General features: G+C 36.0%; 10 protein-coding genes and 6 pseudogenes across 16 annotated transcripts, besides 5 other annotated features; 5 read left to right on the forward strand and 11 right to left on the reverse strand.

The window, feature by feature from the left end:
- Window positions 1-396: 396 nt before the first annotated feature.
- Window positions 397-506: a mobile genetic element.
- A 141-nt stretch (window positions 507-647) lies between these two features.
- Window positions 648-756: a mobile genetic element.
- A 1,114-nt stretch (window positions 757-1,870) lies between these two features.
- Window positions 1,871-1,985: a mobile genetic element.
- Window positions 1,986-2,105: 120 nt separating this feature from the next.
- Window positions 2,106-2,167: a mobile genetic element.
- Window positions 2,168-2,185: 18 nt separating this feature from the next.
- Window positions 2,186-3,126, forward strand: TVAGG3_0738250 (annotated as a pseudogene). The gene has a single exon. A coding segment is annotated over exon 1 (941 nt).
- A 1,223-nt stretch (window positions 3,127-4,349) lies between these two features.
- TVAGG3_0738260 (uncharacterized protein) lies at window positions 4,350-4,607 on the forward strand (the record flags this gene model as incomplete). The annotated part of the gene is made up of 1 exon (XM_001297496.1): window positions 4,350-4,607. The coding sequence occupies one exon, from the start codon at window positions 4,350-4,352 to the stop codon at window positions 4,605-4,607; it is 258 nt and encodes an 85-aa protein (XP_001297497.1).
- Window positions 4,608-4,742: 135 nt separating this feature from the next.
- TVAGG3_0738270 lies at window positions 4,743-5,965 on the reverse strand (annotated as a pseudogene). The gene has a single exon. A coding segment is annotated over exon 1 (1,223 nt).
- Window positions 5,966-6,894: 929 nt separating this feature from the next.
- TVAGG3_0738280 (uncharacterized protein) lies at window positions 6,895-7,473 on the forward strand (the record flags this gene model as incomplete). The annotated part of the gene is made up of 1 exon (XM_051244782.1): window positions 6,895-7,473. One exon carries the CDS (start codon window positions 6,895-6,897, stop codon window positions 7,471-7,473), a length of 579 nt encoding a protein of 192 aa, XP_051091369.1.
- Window positions 7,474-7,936: 463 nt separating this feature from the next.
- Window positions 7,937-15,684: a mobile genetic element.
- TVAGG3_0738300 lies at window positions 8,172-8,620 on the reverse strand (annotated as a pseudogene). The gene has a single exon. A coding segment is annotated over exon 1 (449 nt).
- TVAGG3_0738310 (P-loop containing nucleoside triphosphate hydrolases family) lies at window positions 8,718-9,047 on the reverse strand (the record flags this gene model as incomplete). Its single annotated transcript, XM_051244783.1, has 1 exon — window positions 8,718-9,047. A coding segment is annotated over one exon (330 nt), but the record flags the coding sequence as incomplete, so codon positions are not given.
- On the forward strand, window positions 9,084-9,533 carry TVAGG3_0738320 (uncharacterized protein; the record flags this gene model as incomplete). The annotated part of the gene is made up of 1 exon (XM_051244784.1): window positions 9,084-9,533. The coding sequence occupies one exon, from the start codon at window positions 9,084-9,086 to the stop codon at window positions 9,531-9,533; it is 450 nt and encodes a 149-aa protein (XP_051091371.1).
- Window positions 9,550-9,969, reverse strand: TVAGG3_0738330 (protein of unknown function, DUF4108 family; the record flags this gene model as incomplete). The annotated part of the gene is made up of 1 exon (XM_051244785.1): window positions 9,550-9,969. One exon carries the CDS (start codon window positions 9,967-9,969, stop codon window positions 9,550-9,552), a length of 420 nt encoding a protein of 139 aa, XP_051091372.1.
- TVAGG3_0738340 (uncharacterized protein) lies at window positions 10,007-11,242 on the reverse strand (the record flags this gene model as incomplete). The annotated part of the gene is made up of 1 exon (XM_051244786.1): window positions 10,007-11,242. One exon carries the CDS (start codon window positions 11,240-11,242, stop codon window positions 10,007-10,009), a length of 1,236 nt encoding a protein of 411 aa, XP_051091373.1.
- TVAGG3_0738350 lies at window positions 11,271-12,069 on the reverse strand (annotated as a pseudogene). The gene has a single exon. A coding segment is annotated over exon 1 (799 nt).
- On the reverse strand, window positions 12,074-12,607 carry TVAGG3_0738360 (protein of unknown function, DUF4106 family; the record flags this gene model as incomplete). The annotated part of the gene is made up of 1 exon (XM_051244787.1): window positions 12,074-12,607. The coding sequence occupies one exon, from the start codon at window positions 12,605-12,607 to the stop codon at window positions 12,074-12,076; it is 534 nt and encodes a 177-aa protein (XP_051091374.1).
- Window positions 13,175-14,251, reverse strand: TVAGG3_0738370 (annotated as a pseudogene). The gene has a single exon. A coding segment is annotated over exon 1 (1,077 nt).
- Window positions 15,685-16,133: 449 nt separating the features above from the next.
- On the reverse strand, window positions 16,134-17,330 carry TVAGG3_0738380 (annotated as a pseudogene). Its single transcript has one exon. A coding segment is annotated over exon 1 (1,197 nt).
- Window positions 17,331-17,500: 170 nt separating this feature from the next.
- On the reverse strand, window positions 17,501-18,030 carry TVAGG3_0738390 (protein of unknown function, DUF4106 family; the record flags this gene model as incomplete). The annotated part of the gene is made up of 1 exon (XM_051244788.1): window positions 17,501-18,030. A coding segment is annotated over one exon (530 nt), but the record flags the coding sequence as incomplete, so codon positions are not given.
- Window positions 18,031-18,460: 430 nt separating this feature from the next.
- TVAGG3_0738400 (uncharacterized protein) lies at window positions 18,461-19,363 on the forward strand (the record flags this gene model as incomplete). The annotated part of the gene is made up of 1 exon (XM_001314781.1): window positions 18,461-19,363. One exon carries the CDS (start codon window positions 18,461-18,463, stop codon window positions 19,361-19,363), a length of 903 nt encoding a protein of 300 aa, XP_001314816.1.
- Window positions 19,364-20,230: 867 nt separating this feature from the next.
- TVAGG3_0738410 (uncharacterized protein) lies at window positions 20,231-22,963 on the reverse strand (the record flags this gene model as incomplete). The annotated part of the gene is made up of 1 exon (XM_001314782.1): window positions 20,231-22,963. One exon carries the CDS (start codon window positions 22,961-22,963, stop codon window positions 20,231-20,233), a length of 2,733 nt encoding a protein of 910 aa, XP_001314817.1.
- Window positions 22,964-23,355: the final 392 nt, after the last annotated feature.

The raw sequence follows: 23,355 nt of genomic DNA on the forward strand, positions 1-23,355 counted from the left end.
TAGAACATCTCATTGACTTGAGTCGAAGATATTCTAAACTTTACAACAAACACAAAAGTTAAGGAAAAACAAAAACAAATGGCATTATGATATTCATGAAGATTTGCGACAACAATGTATGAAGTAAGAGAGAGCGAAAAAGTGACGAAAAACCGATAGAAGAGACAACAAAACCTGAAGATAAAAACAAACCAAAGTTTAGTTTCAAACTAAACCAAGTCAACTCTCTATTACTGTTCTATATACGAAAAAAGAGATCTGACATTGTGTCAGTATCTAGTAAAAGTGACATTATGTCAAAAAATAGGAATAGTTTAAGTAATTAAAATTGAGGGTGAGAGTAGTATTGTATGAAATAATATCTCTCACCCCCAATTCATTCCTATGGCGCCGAAAAAATTTTGGTGAAAATGCGACCACATTTCACCAAAATTTCTCGGCGCCATATAGAGAACTAGAGCCTGTGAGGTACTGATACTATCCATGTACCTCGCAGGCTCTAGTTCCAAGCCAAAATGGCTAAAAATTGCCCGCAATTGTTCACATTGCGGGCAATTTTTAGCCATTTTGGCTGGGAATTGGAGGGTGAGAGTAGTATTGTATGAAATAATATCTCTCACCCTCCAATTCATCCTATGGCGCCGAAAAAATTTTGGTGAAATGCGACCACATTTCACCAAAATTTCTCGGGCCCATATAGAGAACTAGAGCCTGTGAGGTACTGATACTATCCATGTACCTCGCAGGCTCTAGTTCCAAGCCAAAATGGCTAAAAATTGCCCGCAATTGTTCACATTGCGGGCAATTTTAGCCATTTTGGCTGGAATTGGGGGTGAGAGTAGTATTGTATGAAATAATATCTCTCACCCTCCAATTCATCCTATGGCGCCGAAAAAATTTTGGTGAAATGCGACCACATTTCACCAAAATTTCTCGGCGCCATATAGAGAACTAGAGCCTGTGAGGTACTGATACTATCCATGTACCTCGCAGCTCTAGTTCCAAGCCAAAATGGCTAAAAATTGCCCGCAATTGTTCACATTGCGGCAATTTTTAGCCATTTGGCTGGGAATTGGAGGGTGAGAGTAGTATTGTATGAAATAATATCTCTCACCCTCCAATTCATCCTATGGCGCCGAAAAAATTTGGTGAAATGCGACCACATTTCACCAAAATTTCTCCGGCGCCATATAGAGAAACGTACTGTGAGGTACTGATACTATCCATGTACCTCGCAGGCTCTAGTTCCAAGCCAAAATGGCTAAAATTGCCCGCAATTGTTCACATTGCGGGCAATTTTTAGCCATTTTGGCTGGGAATTAGGGTGAGAGTAGTATTGTATGAAATAATATCTCTCACCCTCCAATTCATCCTATGGCGCCGAAAAAATTTTGGTGAAATGCGACCACATTTCACCAAAATTTCTCGGCGCATATAGAGAACTAGAGCCTGTGAGGTATGATACTATCCTGTACCTCGCAGGCTCTAGTTCCAAGCCAAAATGGCTAAAAATTGCCCGCAATTGTTCACATTGCGGCAATTTTTAGCCATTTTGGCTGGGAATTGGAGGGTGAGAGTAGTATTGTATGAAATAATATCTCTCACCCATTCATCCTATGGCGCCGAAAAATTTTGGTGAAATGCGACACATTTCACCAAAAAATTTCTCGGCGCCATATAGAGAACTAGAGCCTGTGAGGTACTGATACTATCCATGTACCTCGCAGGCTCTAGTTCCAAGCCAAAATGGCTAAAAATTGCCCCGCAATTGTTCACATTGCGGGCAATTTTAGCCATTTTGGCTGGGAATTGGAGGGTGAGAGTAGTATTGTATGAATAATATCTCTCACCCTCCAATTCATCCTATGGCGCCGAAAAATTTTGGTGAAATGCGACCACATTTCACCAAAATTTCTCGGCGCCATATAGAGAACTAGAGCCTGTGAGGTACTGATACTATCCATGTACCTCGCAGGCTCTAGTTCCAAGCCAAAATGGCTAAAAATTGCCCGCAATTGTTCACATTCCCATCTTTTGTTGGTAAGACGAAGAATATGAAATAAATTATGAAGAAGATAATGATGAATAAAATATCACTTTTTATATTTTTGACACGTAAAGTTGTCACTTTTCTGTCAAACCGTTTTCATCGTTTTCGTATATAACAAAAATGCCCCCATATAGAATGGATAGAAAGTCTGCTAGAATAAAAGCAGAGTTACAAAGATATGGTTGGAGAGTTTCGAAGAATTTTAAATATAGGAAGGGAAGACCCATAAAAGTCTATGACAAATTGTCTGGTCTTCGCTACGAAATGGATTTGGAAACAGCACGTGCCAATTATCCAAACGGACTAGAGAGGTTAGAAGAAGAACGTCTTATGGACATGCCTTTCGATGTTAGTGAACCTCAAGTTGAAGGACACGACGGGCTTTGCCAGATTCTACTGGAAACATGACGAACAATTGCATCCTTTGAGAAGGAAAAAAGGAAAAGGTGAAGACGCACATGCTCCCATGGAAAGAACAAGATATGCATATGAAAAGTATCGTGAAGTTAGAAGTCAAATTACATCTGGTCGAACCTTTACAGTAAACTTTGACGAAGGAAAGAACAAAGAAGGCTTCATGGGTGTACTTGCTGCAATTCAAGACGGAAATAAGAAAGGACACAATCTCAGATTGACCATAACAGATTTGGATGGTCACATTTACTATGCACATGGCAATGAACAAACAGCCGCAAAACTTCTTGACGCTTTCAAGACTACAAAGAGAGAACAAATGGTTGACTCCGACTCAGACATTTTGAATGCAATTGAAGGAATTGCAAGTGTCAAGTTCGAATGGTACCAACCTAACCCTCAAGCAGTCAGACAACATGCTGGATACTTCCCGTTCATAAATAAGTCTGACATTGACTTGACAAGGTATGGAATTTACAATTCAATTGAAACAATTGTCAACGAACCTTGCATTCTTACATGTCTCAGGAACTCTGGTCTTGTTACAGATGAGAAGATGAAGTATCTTGAGTCATGTGTGAAGACAAGGTACATTCTCAGAGGTCAATTGGCAAAAATTGCACCGTTGGCAAATGCAATATCCGAGTCAACATACCTACAGCTAAAGGTTCTTCACATGACGACTATGTTGTTGACAAAGACTTACCATGGTTGAAGATTGTAATTGTCCACAACCACTTCATGTTGAACGAAAGTCTTACAAACCCATTCTTTGGTAAAAGTAAGTGCAACATTGTCAGAGCTGTAAACATTCTTTTCGAGAAAGGTTTGTTGGAACCAATTCCAGATGACAAGCTGACAGAAACTTTTGTACCAAAAGACGAAACAAACTTTTCATTGTTAGCAAGACCAAAAGTTGTTCCAGACAAAGTTCTAGTACAAAAGAAGTTTCCACAAGGGTTGGTATGTTCGGATACCAACCTGAACCAGAAGAACTTCCAATGAGGTTGCAAGAACTTCAAGATGCTATAAACAAACTTCCATTGAGACATCCAATTGACGTCAAATTGTATTGGAGAGCATCTGAGTTAGGTCAGAAGGTTTTATATGAAACAGGTTGCTTCGACGATGTTTATGAGATAACAGGAGAAGTTTCTCAGAAGATAAGAGACTCACTTGAATTTCCACAAACTGGACCAATTGGTTGCGACAAGTTCGACTCAGATGAAAAGATATACTATGTCGACCTTAACACTGCATACATGAGGTTTGTCCAATATATTCCGACTGGAATTCCAAACGAAGATGATGAGTTCCCGGGAAGGAACTATACAGTTGGAAAAGTCATACAACAACTGTATGATATTAGGAAAGCTTCAAACCCCAAACTTGCAATGACACTCAAATTGCTTATGAATTCGACATGGGGATATTCCATTAAGAAACCTCAAGAGATGAAGAGTAAACATTATGAGAAGGTCGACAACTTTGTTGAAAGGTTTTCTCCTTTTGTTTTGAAGTACGAATTCACTCAAGGTCAAAGTGGCTTAGTAACCACATTAAAACCTATTGTCGAACATTGGTCTTACCCTCAGTTCGCAAAGGCAGTCCTTGACGAGTACAACAAATTCTTCTCCGAAGTCAAATCGAAAGTCAAGGTTTACTATGAGAACATTGACGCACTCATGACGAACGAAGAAGGCTATAACAAACTCATTGAAATGGGAATGGTCGGTGAAAAGATGGGTCAATTCAAATTGGACAAAATTTTCACCGAAGTTCATGTCCTCTCCAAGCGTAAGTACTGGGGTGTTAAAGAAGATGGTGAAATAGTTAAACATTGCATGAAATAAAAATTTATTTTTTAAAAAGTGACATTTTTTTAATGGCGTACATCCCTGAGCGCTTCGTCCAGTTCAACCAAATGTTGGTCTCGGACCCAGGCAAGAGATATTCCAAGCCCGAACTCGACCGTCTCTTCAAAGAATGGATTGAAGACTACAGAGGAGACGAGTGGTTGACAATTGAATTTGCTCGGGCTTGGAATTGCTACAGAAGGGTCTTAGACGTGGACCCAAGACTCACGTACAGAGGTTGGGATGTGGTCTTCACATTCCAAGATTGGTACGAATACCAAAAATAAAAACTTAAATTTACTTGGGGTTTTCCCCTAAAATAATTTTTTTTACTCTTAGAACCACTCGAGGTTCTCCTTACGGTTGTTGAGCTTGTCACCGTCAATGTGTCTGACCTTCGTCTTCTTGTCTGGATTTGGAACTCATTGAATTACGACAAGCTTGCCCATGGAGATTGAACCGCGATTCCGAAGGTTAAGGTTCAAGTGTCCCAAGTTGTTGAGGACTGGGGTAAGAACCTTGCCTGTCTCCTTGTTGCGGATTTGGTATGGGTAGGGTTGGGAAATTTCGTAACCGTCATCGGCAACAAGGGTTGCCCATGTAGCGGCTTCAGGAACTTCTTCGTGTTTCTCTTCTTCCTCTTCTTCCTCTTCTTCCTCGACAATTCCTTCTTCAATTTGGTACTCACGAAGTACGGTGTTGCATGTTCTGTCCTTTCCGAGTACCTTCCAGATGGCGTCTATCTCTTCGAAGAAACGGTAGATGAGTCTGGCAAGGTCTCGGTTCTCTCTCTCGTAATTGCGCAACGATTCTGAGAAATCGTTCAGGCATTTCTCATTGGAAGCTTGGTTCATGAGGACATCGGCTTTGAGATTGGTCATCTCTGTCATAAGACTACTTTGGAGAGTCTTAATGGTGTTTGTCAGATGAGCTTTCAATTGGGCAATTTGAATTTGAACTGGGCGCTTGTCTGGCAACCTTGAAAGGACATCTGCCATTGTGTTCGGCTTCGGTGCTTGTTCGGACATCGAAAAAATGAAGTGGTTTGAGAATGGCGGTTTTACTTCAAAAAGCTTGTTATGACAGTTATGTCATACAACAAGTTTAAAATAATATCTTGTTCTTCTTCTGAACGTTTGTTGTCTCTTCCGATAAAAGTTTCGAACATGAGAACCAAAAAACGTTTTTTGAGATTGCGGAAGAGTTCAGGCAAACGTTCATATTCTGGATATGTTGGGAACAGTTCAAAACATCTGAGCTGACTTTCGGACAAAATTGGGACAATGTCAGAAAATTCATCTTTGGTCGGACTGCTTGAAGGTAAGTCCCTTACATGTAAGTAGCTCTGGTAAAGTCTTCTCATTTCTGCTAACTTTTGGAGTATAGCTTCGTAGTTTAGAAGTTTCAATTTTAATTGTCTTATTCCACTCTTTTCTTCTAAACGGTAAGTATCCATGAGGTCAAGAGTAGCTTTGGTAGCTTTAAGTGGAGGTATCTGTTCCTTGACTTGTGCAATTTTGGTTGCAATTGTGGTTTGAGCTCCTTCAAGTTCGCCGTCTATGTCGTTCTCAACACCTTCAACCATAGCTTGAAACTCTTCATCGGTCCATTGAGTTTGGTGTGGGACAAATTTAACTTGCTTCATTCAAAAAATGAAAAAATGTTTTTCCTCTAAACGTGCCATATAGATGGCTATAAGAAACTTACCAGAAGGCTTCTTCTTCACACGAGTCTCTGGTAACTTGAGAATTCTTGTTGGAGTTGGGTCTGGAATTTCAATTCTCTCTCGAGCGCAACAACAGATGTCAGAATAACATTCCCCACTGTCCTTCTTGCCACCATAAACTGTGTATTGACCGAACTTGCATTTACAGGAAGACCGGTCAATACAAGGTTCACAGTTGAAATAGTTGTACTCATACCTGGTGAGTACGAGTGTGAGTAAAAACATAAAAAAAGTGAGTTAAAATGAGATGTTTACTGAACTGGCTGAATGTCGCCTTCACAGGTTATGTAGAACGGCTGACCAGAGAAGTGAAGGAGACCCTTGAGAATTTGGTTCATTCTTGGGAAAGGGTTCTCTCTGTTTGGAAGTAGTATCCAAGGACGCTTGGCAAAGAACTTTATAATGGCTTCCTTCTTTGCTTGCTTTATGTCATCGAAAGGAGTGCCTTCTGGTACCTCAATTGGAATTCCAGTCGAAATCTCGAGATTCAACGCAGCCCTTCCCGTTATCCAACCGTTAACAAGCTTGCCTTTTACATTCTGCCTGAAGAAGTCTTTAACAAGCTCGTTAATTTCAATTAGGTAAATTGCCTCGTCGGTAGGTTCGACCTCGACCATTGCTACTGTCAGTAAAAGTACTGCTACTGTCAGAAAAAGTACTGCTACTGTCAGTAAAAGTACTGCTACTGTCAGTAAAAAGGAAAATTTGAGAGGGTTTTCGACGATAAAGTACTGCTACTGTCAGTAAAAGTACTGCTACTGTCAGAAAAAGTACTGCTACTGTCAGTAAAAGTACTGCTAGTAGCAGAGATTTTTATCGTTGTGGTCCGACGGTTAAGCCACAAACGAATGTCCGACGTCCCACCAACCGAGTCCATTCCCAAACCAGAGGAACCTAAAGAACCACAACAGTCTCCTCAGCAACCTCAGTTCCAGCAAGTACCTCCGAATTACTACCAATTTCCACCTCAAGGTTACTACCCACCACAAGGCTTCCCGAACTACCCTCCTCAACCTATGCCTTACTCCCCCAACCCATGGATGTTCCAGCAAGCTCCACCCCGGCAATTCCAATTCCAATCTCAATCGAAGAGAGACCAAGACTTCGAAGAAGGTCTGAACCGCTTACGCAAAGAGTATGCTACAGCTCCAATGGAAGACGACAGGCTTTCAGTCTCTTCCCTCAAATCGACCGATTCGACTCGTACCACAGATTCGGTTCGTGACCGTGAAGACTACCTCAAGCAGTCTGAGAGACTCTTCATCCTACAACCATTTACAGTTGGAGCTCTCAAGAACATGCGCAATTACGAAGGTCAGACACCAGCTGGAGACCGCAAAACAGACGTACTCGCAAGAGCCGTCCAGCTCGTCAAAACAAAGACGGAGATAGTCGACTTCATACTTGCAGCTTGCCCTTACAAGTAAAAAATAAACAATTACGAATTAAACTGTTTACTCTTTCTTTTCTGAGTTGTTTAGAGCTGGTTTCTCTTGTAGAAAACTTTCGTACTCTTCCATGGTCATGTAATTGCGAATTTGGTACGCAATTCCAGGTTCGTTGTTTTTGAAACCTGATGTATGTAACGCTTCCATCCTCCTCAGGGAAGTAGCAGCTGCTAACATCTGACCAAGTTTCTCGGTGACTCGGAGACTCTATAAAAAGTCAACTTTTTAAACGTTAAGTTTTTAGTCTTAATTTACCCTTTGTTTGTCAAGGTAGTATTGGAGTGCAATTTCTCCAAATTCTCTGTGTCGGAGTTCTTCAGCATTTTCCAAGGTGTACCTGGAGAACTCAAAGAAGTTGTCAAGAAGATACTGCCATGCTGCTCTTCTGAGTTCGTCGGTATTTTGGAAGTGTTGCACCTTCGAGTCTTCGGACATGAAAAAAATGACACTTTTTCTATTAAACCGTTTTGGCATTTCTCATGAGTGAGTATAGTTCTGCCGAACCATTGGAAGAGAAGAAGTACCTTGCTGGCAAAAGACAAAAATAGTTGCCTTAGTTGTCATTGCAATTGTACTCGTAATTGAATTCATTGTACTTCTCTTCACGTACATAAAACTCAACAATGGTATTTGCTTTAAGAAGCTACCATCTTACTAAGACTAAACACTTAGATTTTTCAAGCTTGACTTTTTACAATTTGAACTTTGTTTGCGTAGATATGAATTCTGAAAGAAGTATGAGGGTCTTGTATGACTTTGTACTTCTCCCATAGTTCATGTCTGTCAAACTTACCTGCCATGGACTCTTTCATAAGTTCCATGAAATCGTCTTCGGACAATCCGGGGAAAAGTATTATGTCAGTAAGTATTCTTTTAACATCCTTACTTAAACTCTTTGCTGTCTGTACACAAATGACAACTGAGATGTTAAAGTGTCTGAGCTTCTTAAGAATTCGACACATATCTTGTTCTCTATTCTTTAACAAAGGATGAGAGGCGAAATCATCTAAGATAAGAAGACATCTATGAGGGTAAGTCTTCCAATCGTAAGATTGCAATTTCTTCGAAATGTATTCTATCTCTTTCTGTTTGTTTCTGAAGTGTTTTTCTCTAATATTCTCTGCATTTCCTCATTAGGGTCTTTGAAACTTAGAATTTATATACTCATTTATAGCATTATACTTCAAAACTCTTCTTTGGTACTTCTTTATCCAATCTAACAACTCAGTATCCTTTATACATACTAACTTAGACTTCTTTATAATATCTTTGAACGAATTGACGGTTTGGTCAAATTGACCAGAAGTCGAACAAATAACAACTAACTCATAGAATGGGTTCTTCTCATCTAGTTCTTGTTGTTGTGCAGCCATTTTAAGATAAGTGAAAGTCTTACCCGACCCAGGTGGTGCAATTAGACCTGTTATACCATTCTGAGCAAATAAGAACTTTTCATGTATAGGCTTTATCTGAGCATTTTCTAACTTCCTCTTGTTCTTGTTTAAAACATTCTCAAATTTCTTGTCAATGTCAGCAAACTTTTTTTCTAACATATTTTTAGAAAAATTAAAATTTTTATCTTTTAGAAAATGTCTAGCGATTTCGCTATCTATATTCGAGACAAACTTTTTGACAGCAAAACATCTGTCGACCATAAAATCTTACATAGTGTAAACAAGAAAGGTGAATTTGTTCTAAAGTTCTGTTTCTGGGAATATGACAAGAACCATAAAACATTACAAAGAGCAGTCTTAAAATTTGTCAATGACAGACTTGTTGACAGAGATGACGCCGATTGGAAAGATGAAGTCCAACAAAAGTTCTTAGAATGCAAAGAAGACACATGCGGTGTTCTTGAAGATGAAATAGAAAACAGAATAGATGAGCTATTAAAGGACAAAGAACTTTTACATAGATATGGTTCTGAGAAATTTGACATATCTCCACCAGAGAAGAAGAAGAAAGAAAAGAAAGAGAAAAAAGTAGAAGAGAAGAAAGAACCTGAACCAGTTCCAGAGAAAAAGAAATTTGACATGTAAAAATAAAATTTTATTTTTAGAACATTTCTGGGTCAATGTCAATGTTCTCTTCCTCTTTAGGAGTAAACACTGGCTTAGACTCTAAAATCTTTTTACCCAATTTACCTTGAACTTCTACAACTTTAGACTCATAATATTCATAGTCGTCTGTCTTCTTTGGTTCATAAGGTATAACAAGTTTGTATGCTTTGCCTTCTTTAAGGTTTGAGAACCTTCTGTCAAAACTTTCTTTGACTGTTAACAAACCTTCTATGTCTAAGTCTTCAAATTTCGCACCATTTTTAGTCACAATAGCAAACTTAACTGGTTCGATGTTCCAAACTTTGCTGAATGAAGACTTTTCAAAATGGTAGAAGTAAACATTCAAATATGTGAATGGGTCTAGTTCTTCTTTAAGTCCTGACATGTACTTGTTTACTGAAATATATTTCGTCATCTTTTCTATCGGATAAAAAAATATTTTTTTTTAAAATTTACTCAGAAAAATTTTTCTTTGTATATACACCATTCTGTACGTCTAAAAGACTTTTGACATTTGCCAAGAATGTTCGTTTAGACGCTGGCATATAACCATACTCTTGACAATATTGTTTATATTCATCATATAAAGACTTTTCATCTAAACACTCAAAGTCGCTTTCTTCTATGAACAGTTCATATACACTCTTGTTTGCTTCTAACAATGTTTGTCTCTCTTCGGTATGTGGAATTTGTCTTGGATTGAACTTAGAAATATCTAATGTCATGAAATATGAGAACAAGTGGTTGTAAAAGTCAGATGTCAAAGTTTCTGCTAAGTCGTCAAAATATTCTGTATCTTGCATATGAGAATCTGACGTTCTGACAACTACATATCTTCTGTCAGAACTTTCTAACTTCATCGGAACAGCATTGTTTGAAACCATAATGAAGTTTGCAACATTTTCACAAACTCTTTGGTCTTTATACTTTCTTTCAACAACTCCAACTTTGTCTGTTATAAGACTCTTCAAAGCATCTGAGTTCAAAACTTTTGTTATATCTATACTTTGAAGTTCATTGCAAACTATAAGTTTCATATTCTCTATTGAGGAGTTAAACTTGCCACAGATGTTTTCTAAGTTTGTCATATTAGGGTTCGAATAACCTTCTAACAGTTTGCATAAGATATCTGTAAAGAATGTGTTCTTACCAGTTCCTTGTTTTCCAATTATAATGAGAGCAGTTTCATTTTTAGCACTTGGATGTTGTAAGATGTTTGCAAACCAACATAAGATATACTCATAAACCTTTTCGTTTCCATTGCATATAATTTCTTTGACATGGTCTAACCAAGCTTCTATAATATTTTCTTTCCATTCTACTTGTTCGTATTTATATCCAGTGAAGATAGAATAGAAGTTTGGAGAAGGTGTATAGAACTTTATACCTCGAACTGAAAAATCTTCTAACTTTGACAATAAGATATCCCAAGCATCTAACATCTTCATTCCAACTTGTACAACTTTTATTTTCTTAAGTTTCTGTCTACATTCTTGTTCAGACACTATTGTTGCTCTTGGTTTGTTAAAGACAACATCCCATTCTTTCATGACATAACATTCTGGGGCAGAGTCAACATAAATGACTAAACGTTTCAAATTCTCGACTGCTTTGTTATAGTCTCTAAATGGACACATATTTCTGAATGCTTGGAAGTCATAAAAATCTGAAACATCTATTCTGTACATTTTTATAAAAATAAAAAAATAATATTTTTTATTCTTGACTTTGTTGTTCCATTTGTTGCATTTGTTGTTCTTGAGCTATTTGTTGTTGAAGTTGTTCTTGTAATTCAATACTTTCACCAGTTGCATCTTCCAATTCGAAACTTTCTGCCGTCATTGACAAATACATAGGACATAAAAGTTTTACAGGAACAAAGTTTGCGTCAACTAATGTCAACGTTATACTTGCCAAAGTGTTTGAGTTCACTAAGGTTGAAAATTCTGCATTCGAATGAACAATAGGCAAACCAGCAGAGAAAGTATTGTTTATACGCATAAGTATCTTTTGGTCATAATAGTTTCTGTCGACATTCGAATAACACTTTGAACCTAAGTTTGAAACAATATATAAGATTGGTGTGCTTAATGTCAATGGAATAGACATTCCTTGTATGACACCTTTTCCTGTTATAGGAAACTGTTGGTAGTAAAAACCAGATATAAGTTTTGTATTATAGCTCATATCGTTTAATAGTAAACTCAGTCGGACATCCAAACATAATGAAACCTGCTCTAGTTGCAGCACATGTTACACCCGTACTTAAAGTATTAAATAAGTCAACAAAACCTGTTGGTGGTATATCTGAGTAAGTATCTTCAAAGGAGTATTTTTTACCATTCACAACAATAAAGTCTTCTGGTGTCAAAAGAGCAAAACAGGCTTTAGTCGTCATTGTGTTTAAGGTTAGTTTACAATATCGTCCTTGAGGACTTTGTAAGTTTGTTGTTATAGAATTATATGACTCAGGGTTTTTAGTCGTAATAGTATAAACCATTATGTCTTCTGCCATTTACTTAGCAAATAAATTTTAATGAAATGTTGTGGTCGTCAAATATTTTTATAACGTCTGGGAAACTATATTTTAAGTTCAACGTTTCACCTCCTTTCATAACGTATATCTTGTCAATGACATTATATGAAACACCACAGCAACTAATGTCGGGTTCTATTTCTTTGATGTTTATATCGTCTGCCTCTGTCAAAAGTTTCAATAGTTCTTTCAAAACTTCATGAGGTGCAATGACATATGAGTTCACTTTTACAGGGTTGTGTTCGACCAAGTTTAACATTATACTTAAAGCTTGACAAATCTTCTCCTGAGTTTGAAGTTTGTCTTTCAGTTGTTGGTAGTCGTTTCGAATATCTGCAACAGAACTTAAGTCTCTGTTAACTTCAGGATATGTTGGTTCTTTTACAGGAACAATTGTTATACCATCTTCGTCTTCGTATGGTTTCCCCACTTCAACATCTCTGTCTTTGACATTGACAACAACACTTTGACTGTTTGTTTGAGTTGGTGAATTTAACTTCACATCTGCCACCGCCATTAAACCTTTTGAAACACTTACGCTTCTATTTTTCGGAAATGACATTTTACTTAGAATAAAAAGATGGACGTATTCGGATATCTTATTGAATTGAAGCAGAACAAAGTTTATACTCACAAACAATACAAATACATTGACAGAATAGTTCTTTACACAAACAATGGAAAATGTTATAGAATAGCAGTCTTTGCTGAACCTAAATATTTTCATAAAGCAAAGAAAGTTGGTATAACTGAAATGGTGAAAGTTCTTGAAGCAGACAAAAATATAACTTCAAAACTTACAGATATTACTAAAGGAAAGTTTATAATACAATATTATGTCAAAACTGGCGTACTGTCAATATTTGACGGAGAGAAGTCAGTTCAAGAACAACTTACTGACCTGCTGCCAAAATCTGCTCGATGGAAGCTGTCGTTATGCCAATCTGAGGAGCCCCAGCAGGTTTCATCGAACGAATCTTCAAAAGAGCATCTTCCGTGAAAAGTGCTATTGGTTTTGTAAACTTCTTTGCTCTCAATTCATCTGGACCGTCTCTGTCACCAGTATATTGTATTTGAACTGTACCAACAGTTGAAATACCACCCATAAAGTCTTCTGAGTCAGCAAATGGAATGCCAAGCCAAAAGTTTGAACGGTCTCCATTTGTATATTGAGTTTTTTGACCTCCTGTATGAGTCCATACTTTCACATATGGCATAATAGAATTTGCATTTCAGGGTTAATAGTTGTTGTGAAGTTGTTGTTAAAGTTCATAGCATCTAATGTCAAGTTGTATGACCTCATATCCTCAACTGTAGAATATTCTTCTCTTGGATAATATTTGCCATCTATGTTTATATGATATTTAATACCAGGGTTGTAGAAACAAGAATAGTCATTTATAGTTCGTCTGAACAGTACAAACATAGTATCTGCATGTTTCATTGCAGTTGTTAAAGCAATATCTGTTCTTGCACCTGCGGCTCCTGGATTTTGGTTTCCAACTTCACCTGCAAAGTCTTTGACAGATATTTGGTGTATAGGGAACATAAGTGGAACTGCAATATATTTGGCAGCTAAAGCATTTGAAATATCTGGGTCCAACATATAGACTGCAAGTCTGCTTTCTATTCTCTTGCATTCAAACTTTTCGCATGTGAACTTAACTGGGTCCCAAGCAGTTCCAGCAGCATTAAAATAATAGTTTACTTCATTGTTGAAGTTTGAGAAACCAAAGTCTAAGTCAACTTTGTCTTTGCAAAATTCGGCGAATGACGTTTGATTTGTTCCCTTTACGTCTGTAATAGTGAATGGGTCTTGTGTTGGTGCAATGACTAAGTTATTTTTGCTTGGAGTAAGTTCAATAGAAATTTTTCCTGCCCAGTTTGGTAAGTATCTTAAAAACCTGAAGATGAGGAAAGATGACAAAGGAACTCTAAGTTTCAGTTTTACTTTGGTTACTGCTGCTGCAGTTTGTCCAGAAAGGTTAACATAAACTCCTGGAACGTTAGGGTCAAGTCTTCTTATTTTCTCAATAGTTGCATACTGGTCTGTTTGTTCTCTAGCTTGTGGTTGTACTGAGTTTCTCAAAGCGAACCATTCATAGTTTGCCCATGTTACTGTTTGAACTAAGTCAGAGTTAGAATATATCTTATATCCCATGAAAACTTCTGGAGCATATTGGTATCCGACATAGAAAATTCCATTGCAACCTTTCTTGTCAGACAACTTGGCAGAATGTTTTATTTCAATGTCTTGTTCCACGTATAAGAATGAGTTGTCAATAGAAATAATATGAAACCTGTCGCAAGCAATATCTACTGTTGTTGAAGAACCTTCTCCAAACTCACCTACGTTTCCATAAGAAACAGCAGTTGTATATTCGTAAATTCCAGGAACTATTTCTGACCTTCTAATGGCATTGTCGCATTCGTTATACCATTCGGAAACATTTCCGTTCATGGCATCCAAAACTGTTGGCGTTATATTCTGAGCGGCGTACATTTCATATGGGTAAAAATATAGAATAGTTGGATTTATATGTCATAATAGAACCCACTCGGACCAAGCTTTACTTTCTTCCTGACTGAGTTTTTAACTGAGTTTTTAACTCTTCTTTTTCCTTCATTGCCACTACTTTCACTAGATGAAGTTACTTCTTCACTACTTTCACTTTGTTCTACTCTTCTCTTCTTCTTTGGTGTCGCTTTTGGTAACTTGCCCTCTGCTTCAAGTTGTTGCATCTTTGCCTCATGTTCACCTAGTATGTTGTAAATTTCCCATGTCCTTTTTGCCTTTGGGCTCTGGTCGCCCATCTCAGGTAACCTATATCCTAGAAAGATTTTGTCATAGTTTGTATTTGAGTCTTCGCGTATTGTTTGCATGACTCTTTCCTGAGTTTCCGGTTCAAGCTCTTCAAACAGAGCTTGTCCATATAGAATAAGCTCGTTTCCAAATATATGTTTTTGTAGCCATTCTGGTTTTCTTTCCATGTAACCAATAATATCTTTTGTGAATGGGAAAGCTTTTACCCAACGTTTCAGTCTTGCGTCATTTATTTCTGTAGTTGGTTTTATTTTGTCAAGGAACATGTTTTTCAATACTAACATTTCATTTGGTACTGTCCATTTGAGTTTTCTTAAATATTCATCCCTTCTCAGTTCATTGTCTGCAAAGTAAGTTTTTATGACATTTTGCAAACTTTCGTTTGCAAGGTCATGTACAATAGGTTCTCTTCCTTCTCTCTCCCTAACTTTCTTTCTAAACTCTTCACCAAATATACCATCTCTATGGTTCTGTGTAGTTCTTTGAGATAAATGTTCTAGAACGTCAGGTGTTATATTTCCCTCAGCCATGTTCATTTCATACTGGTCCAAAATATCTGCATCTTTCATATCTTTCAATGGCATTAAAGCCGCGCTGAAAATACCCGTTATATCTGGTTCACCATTCACTTCCATTGCGTCTACAACTTCTTGGAATTGTGGTTGTAAGTTTATGAACCACCTATCCGGATTAGCTTTATGACCCCATCTCATTGTAGTTCCATAGTCTGCAGAAACAAAAGTAGGTTTGTTTCCATATTGGCTAGGTTCTGAATGAACTTTAAACAATGTTTCATTTCTATATGTTTTGTTGAAATTTAACCTTTTTTTTCACCGAGTTCAGCCAAAGATTGAACGTTATATGGTCGTAAGTAAAAAGGATTATTGTATTTGCGTACATTTTCTTTCAGTACTTCCATTCTTTGCTGAATATTTTCATCTGATGTTGGAGTCTTTTGTATGTCGGTGAACATTTTTCGATATTCTTCTACTATGTCAGCCGAATTTTTCTTAGACTCTTGGAAAGATTCCATATTCACCTCATAGTCTTGTTGAGGGTCAAGATTTTTCGGCTGTTCCAAATCTTCATCTAGTTCTGTGAAGTTAGTTTCCAAAGGAGGGACTTGTTCGTTTCCTTCAGGCTCTTCTAGCTGTTGTTGCTGAACTATTTCTTCCATGTCTGGTTGTATCTGAACTTCTTCCTGTTGAGTTTCTTGTACCTCATCTGCTGGCATTTCATATATTCCGAGACCGTTTTTAACAAGTTCCCTATCTAAGTCATCCGGACTCATAAACCTTTCTTCTTTCGTTCCGTCTCTATTTTTTACGCGTTTCATGAAGAGAGTTGAATTATCATTTAGCTCTGACACCAAATATCTCGGAGTAAATTCATTCATGTCATTTGGATGATATGCTATTAAATCATATCCCTTAGCGAGCTTGTATTTTCCAGGTTTGAGATTATATCCGATTTGATGCTGAACCATAAAGCTAAATAGGTTCGGGTCAGTATTTCCTTCCTTGAACTTTCTAATAGCTTCTTTATATCTGTCACTAAAGTCAAGAGTATCTGGGTAACCATAATCTTCCTTAAGCATTTTTACGAATTCTTGGTTTCCTTTTTCTCTACTTCTTTTATGTCCTTGCTCTGTTTGTGGTTGTTGTTGTGCAGGGTTTTGAACTGTTGGTTGTTGTGCTGGTTGTGGAGGTGGTTGTTGTGCTGGTTTTGGTTGTGGTGCTGGATTTTGAACTGTTGGTTGCTGTGCAGGGTTTTGAACTGTTGGTTGCTGTGCTGGATTTTGAACTGTTGGTTTTGGTTGTTGTTGTGGTGCTGGATTTTGAACTGTTGGTTGTTGTTGTGGTGCATGCCTGTGTCTGTGTCCATGTGACGATGTAAATGTTTTAGGTAGTCCTGGTGCAGGTGCTTCTCTTGGAGGGTTGGTGGTATATAAGTTCCACCAGCTGGCACATATGTTCCATCTGCAGCATAATGTTCTACCTGACTTTCGTTTTTAAGAAAGCATTTACTAGGTCTGTTTTGGTCTGTTGTAACTCTTTTTCTTGACTTTCCACAACAGTTGCTCTAACGGCGTCATAGGCACTTTGAACTGCCCGTCTCGTTGCTGCATCTGTTATTTTCGTCATATTTTGTGCTACTTCTCTTAACTTTTGTCGAAACCTTCAGACTTCAGTTTCTTTCCAGATGAGAAGTCGTTCACTAGTTTCACCTTACTATGAAGAGCTTCGAAGGCATTCTTAAAGTCAGCATTCATTAAAGCTTCATTTGAACTGTCTTCATCCGCTTGCATTTTTGTCCTTATTGACCCTATAAGTTGGGCTGCTTTAGCGTTGGCTTGGGCATCTAACCAGTCATTATTAGCTTTTATAATATCTGCGCTTTTCATTGCCTTTTGCATGGCTGCGTCGTTATTTTTACTTTCTTGTGCTAAGTTTTCATACTGTACGGTTTGGTTTTGCAACTGTAAAAGTTTTTCTGCCTTTACATTTGCTTCAACTTCTTTTTTATACTCATCGCGATCCATATATGTCTTCATGGCTTTTTTTTATCTCTTCATCTTTCAGTACTTTATATTGAGTAGTATGGTTTTTCAAATTTATAACATCTTGTTCCATTTTTGCTACTTCTGCTGCTTTTTCTGACACTTTTTTCGCATATTCCTCTGTACTTAGTTCTTTCAGTTGTTCTTCTTTCTTCTTTTTCTCTACGTTTAACTCATTGAGTTTCTTTGTCTGTCTGTCATATTCTAGTTTCTTTTCTTTTTCACTTATTTGTTTCTGTATGTCTATGTTTGACTTTTTGACATCTGTTATTTGATTTTTGAGTGAACTCAAATTCATTTGACTTTGAGGGTTATAAGCTGTTCCGTCTGCAGCTCCACCATAGCCTGCCATTTTCGCTAAAAGTGCCGCTCTTAAACCCCCACTCTGTGCACCAATAACTCGGTTTAAAAGCATAGGGTTGCTTGACATTTGTTGCAGCATAGTGGGGTCATTCAGCATTTGTTGTTGCAACTGTTGTTGTGGTGTCAGTTTTACTATTGGATGTTTCAATGCTCTCTTCCTCTTACGTATATTCTTACGTAGCTTACGTGGCATTTTAAGTGAAGTTAAAAAGCGGTTTTTGACAGATGTTTATATGACACTTTTTGTTCAGCACAAAAAACTACTCGGTCAAAGTGTTGTCAGTTTTATAAAATAACCGTCTTATCTCATTCTATAAGGGGGAAAAGGCTTCTCAAAGTATACTTCCTTGGAACGCCTGTAACTTTTCCTGTAGCGACGATAGACCCTTAATTGTCCGGACAAAGTTATACTATTTTGAGTGCTCTACAAAAAAGTCAACGGCGACGACTCTCAAAAACCGTTATGTAAAAAGTTTTACCGTTGGACAAAATTTGAGATAAACCGTTTTTCCAACAGTAACTATTAAATAAAATAAAAAAATAGAGGGGGTCTCCGTTGACGAAAACGGTTTATCTCAAACTTTTCTATGAGTGGTCCGAAAAAAACAGTTCATTTTTATCTAATGGAAGCCAACGCTGTTAACCACAATTCAAACATTAACAATTCTCAACCGCTAACCAAAGCCAAAGCCCCACAACCTCCAAGAACTGGCACAGCGGTTAGAATAACCACCAAAAAGTCTAACAGCGAATTAAGAGAAATTCTTCAACAAATTTGCTCTAAATATCTCAAAGACGCCGAAGAAAACACACAACCAGACGCTACATACAATACTCAGTTCTGTGAAGTTCTGAACAAAGCAATTACTAGTTCAATTGAACTTACTAAGACAATTCCAAGTCCAATTGAGCTTAGCGATGTCTTAGTTCAGTATTTTCCAACATTTACTAAGCTTATAATGTTGAGAACTTTATACCAAGTTCGTCAAAATCTTCCTCATTACATCCAACGGTCATTCGACACGAGAATTGCCGAATTCCAAGTCTTTAGTTACGGATATGACGAAGATGAATACGTTGACGAGTTCGGAGACAACTGTACAAAATGGTTTGAATGTTATACGACAACACAATTTGAATTCGACTTTCTCGAATTCAACGCAGCAACCATTCATATCATTGCTCTTTACCTTTCCGAACAACAACAAGACCTCGCAGATGGAGATGTTGTTACTGTCGTCATGAAAACTCCAGAACAATTCGGAAAAAAGAAGTCTCTAATTGCCAAATTCGTTCCAGGACATCAGCTTTTCCAACGCACAGAAGTCTTCTGTATTCCTGGAACTAAGTTCTTTGTCAGGAGCGAACTCAAAGAAAGATATAATGTGTCATTCAATTACACATTATATAATGTTTTCGACCCAGAAGAAGGCTTCTTCCCAGAAGCAATGGAGGAGGAAGAAGAAGAGGAGGAAATACAAGACTCTATCCAAGAAGAGTCCTCCGAATTCACACCAGAAGACTAACAATTTTCCGAATAAAAACTTCATTTATACTAAACATCTTCGGGGCTAGAGGGCGCAACGCGCCTGGAAGCTCCACCTACCCGACCTTCATTTGGGTAGAATACTTATCGAAAATTATATTTATTATAATTTTGGTCGATAAAAATAAGCGGATTCAAAACTGGCAAAAACCCTTTCAGCAATTTGTGGACGATTCCGAACCCCCTCATTTTTGAAATTTAATAAGAAAAATAGAATCTTTATTAAATATAGATTTTAAAAAACTTGGTTATAAATTACGAAATTTTCTCACTTGGGCTAAAAAGTGACAATTTGGTCGGAAGCCACCCTTAAATTTTTGAAAATTAACACCTTTCAAAATTCAAAACTCTTGAATTTTTCGTTTTATTATTAAGATAATGCAATCAACATTATTACAAGATTTGAAATTTTTTGATTGTTTTTCGCTTATCAAATCATCGAATCTACGAAAACCCCATATTTTTGCAATTTGGTGCATTACATTCGTTCACATTTTTGATTAATTCCCATGAGGATCCCCAAGCAGTGCATATCTCCTATCATATTTCAATTTCTTGATAACATTTGCTTCCTATTGTTTTCATTTCATTAGTAAGTCGATTTCATTAAGGTATTTTTAAAGGATTTATATACAGATAACATGATTCTATTCATGATGATTTTAATATTTTTAATTTCATTAGTTCTAGCCATTAATACCAAAAACTATAAAAGTATTCAACAAGAAAAGTCGGTTAAACCAATAAACTATGAATAAATAAAATTTTTAAATTCCGCATATTTTTGTTAATAAAAAATAACAAATAATAAGTAAAAATATATGAAAAGGATAATGAAAACTTGTGATTAATAATATTGCTTTGGTCGGATCTTGAAATTACGAACAAACTCAAAATCAACTTCTTTAGTTGATAATGGTTTAAGAATTATGAGTTCAACTTTATTTGATTTACTGCAATGATAATGAACATCACATCCAGAAATATATAATTTATGATCTCCGTTTTCAATTTCTTTGGAGATACAAATTTGTTCAGTGATGTTTTTATTTGAAGAAGCTGAAATAGTTTTATTTAAACTGATGTTGTATATCCCATCAAATGATATATTGAGTGACTTCAAATTAGTGCTGTCTTGATGTTCAAATCTAAAGTCGATGTTGAGTTTACTTCCTCGAATGAATTTATTTTTAGTGAAGTTGTATAATATGAAAACAGGATCATTGTAAATATATGAGAAGTTTCTTGTTATAGGATTTGATGTTTTATTTGTTTCATCAATCGCCCATATTTTTATAGTATGATTATTACTTTCTTCGAAATCTGATGGAAATGGAGCATCTGCTTCAAATGAATCAGATTCAGTTGATGAAATATAATATGTTTTTCCTGTGCTTTTATTTTCTCTTCCATCAAATTGATAGTAAATAGTGACATTTCCACTTCCATCTTCATCTTGATATTTTTCTTTAATATGAAATGTTTCATTATATGTCTTCTTGAACTCTTGATCATCTGCTGTTGTGATACTGATTGATGGTGTATTGTAATTAAATTTGAATGTAAATGATTGTTGTTCTGTTTTCTTTTCTTCGTCATCAACAGCCCAAATGATAATTGTATGTGTTCCTTCACTTAAACCAGCTGGAATATTAATGCTAGTGTTGATATCATATAAAGATCTTGTTGTAATTGGGAATGATTGTAAAAGATGTTCAGTATCATTAGAATCAAACTTGCATTTAACATAAACTGTTCCTGTTTCATCATCATCTTCTACGGTACCTATGATAGTAATAAACGTATCAATGTTCTTTGTGTATTCTCTATCATTCTGAATTGTTATAGTAAGAATTGGTTTATTGTAGCTATAACTAAATGTATAAATTATAATATTCGATTGTTTTTGATACGAATCAACTGCAAAAATAGAAATATTGTGCTGTGACTCTGCAAGTGATGGAGGGATTCGAACTGTGAAATCGAATGGATATGCTTCATTTTTAATTTCAACTGGGACCTGCGTCATTCTAATTGGTTCTTCATCGTCAAACTTGCTGTAAATATCAATTATTTCGTTACCATCAAGATCTGAAACTAATCCATTAATTGTGATGATATCATCTGTATTCTTAGTGTATTCTGACTTAGGATATAGATTAAGTTGAATTATAGGATTGTTGTATAAATACGAGAAGTTTAATTTGTATATATTTGACTTCCTAGATGAACGATCAGTTTCTCTTGCCAAAATAGTTAAAGTATGACTGTTACTTTCTTGGAAATTCTGTGGGAATGATATATTATAATTAATTTGTATATTTTCTGCTGATGAAATACCAAACATATCTAGAAAACTATACCTATTTCCATCAAAACGGTAGTAAAGTTCAACAATTCCTCTTCCATCTTGATCTTTAATAGCTCCTTGGATATTAAATTGTTTACCATCATTCTTCTTGAACTCTTGATTGTCTGGTGTTGTTATAGCGAGCTTTAATGAATTATAAGTGCATTCGAATGAAATATTTGATGTTTCATTTGATAAATCAGATTTTTCTACATAAAGGGAAACTGTATAAGCACTGGCTTGTAAATTTTTGGGTAGATTGATTTCATGTGAGAACTCATTAGCATAAGTAGAAATTTCAACTTCGAATGAACCATGTATGTCTAAATTATCATTTGAAGAATAATGAACTATGGCTTTTCCTTGTCTACTAGAATCCAACACGTATCCTGATAATGTAATTATTTCGTCAATGTTATTTCTTACTTCTGCTGGATTTATTGCTAAATTATATAATGGCGATTCTTGATTTAAGTAAATTGTAAATTCTAATGTAACAGAAACTGTTTGGCCATTACTAAATGCAGTTAAAGTTAATACATGATCGCCAACAGATAAACAGGAACTATCCAAATAAAAAGTTTTAACCCTACTATCACCACGATAAACTATATTAAAATGACGCATGTTTGATGATGTATCAAGTTTATAGTAAATATATGCATTATAGGCTGGAATATTATATACAGAATAAGAAATCTTCAGCCATTTGTATGAACCATACAGTATCGTTTGATCTGAAGTGCTAACATCGATTCTAAAATTATCATCTGCAAGTAGATTTTTCTGATTGTTTTTATAGTTATAGTATAGTTTAATTTCGTTTTGACTTAATATTGTTCGATTATTCCATTGAATTGAAATCTCAATTATATTTTTCTCAGAATTGATGTGATATGAGAAGAAATCCGTAGATATCATTTCAAATAACTCACTTTTATTGTCATGTATGATGAAAAAGCCTTGGTTATTTTTTTCGATTGTAAACTTTGGATTTTTTATTGTAATATGCTGTTCAACAGATACTGTTTGTGGATAATATTCTTTGTTGAGCACATAATAATGAAATGGTTTATTTTCATCAAAAATTATTTGAAAATAACATCCGGAAAACTCCAAATGATCTGACAGATCATCCAGAATAGTAGTACTCTGTGATCCAACTGTAAGTTTTGAAGAAGATTTGATATACTGATTCAAATCAGTTAATAAACTAAAAAAAGAGAACATTTTCTAATAAAAACAGTCACGTTTTTATGAAGTTTTTGACAATGCTCACAATTCAAAAATGTTAGATTCTATAGTTAATTAATCCAATGCATTATTAGAATAATTTTCACGTTCAGAGACAGACTCGTAAAAATACGTTATTTCGAATAAAATCATATGAACTTTTTTTATTTTTCTCTCATTGGAATACCATCTCAGAAAAATTGCTGACATTGATAATAAGTTCTGAAGGTATTATTACATAATAGAAGATTTTCACTAAGTGACTCTTAAATCTGTAATCCTAATAAATGAAATTTTCGATTAATAAAACAATTGATTATAAAAAATTCAGCTAAATCGATATGGTTTAAATAAAAGAAAATTTTTAAATTCCGCATATTTTTGTTAAT

This window comes from Trichomonas vaginalis, chromosome III, assembly GCF_026262505.1.
Source record: "Trichomonas vaginalis G3 chromosome III, whole genome shotgun sequence".
Lineage (NCBI taxonomy): Eukaryota > Parabasalia > Trichomonadida > Trichomonadidae > Trichomonas > Trichomonas vaginalis.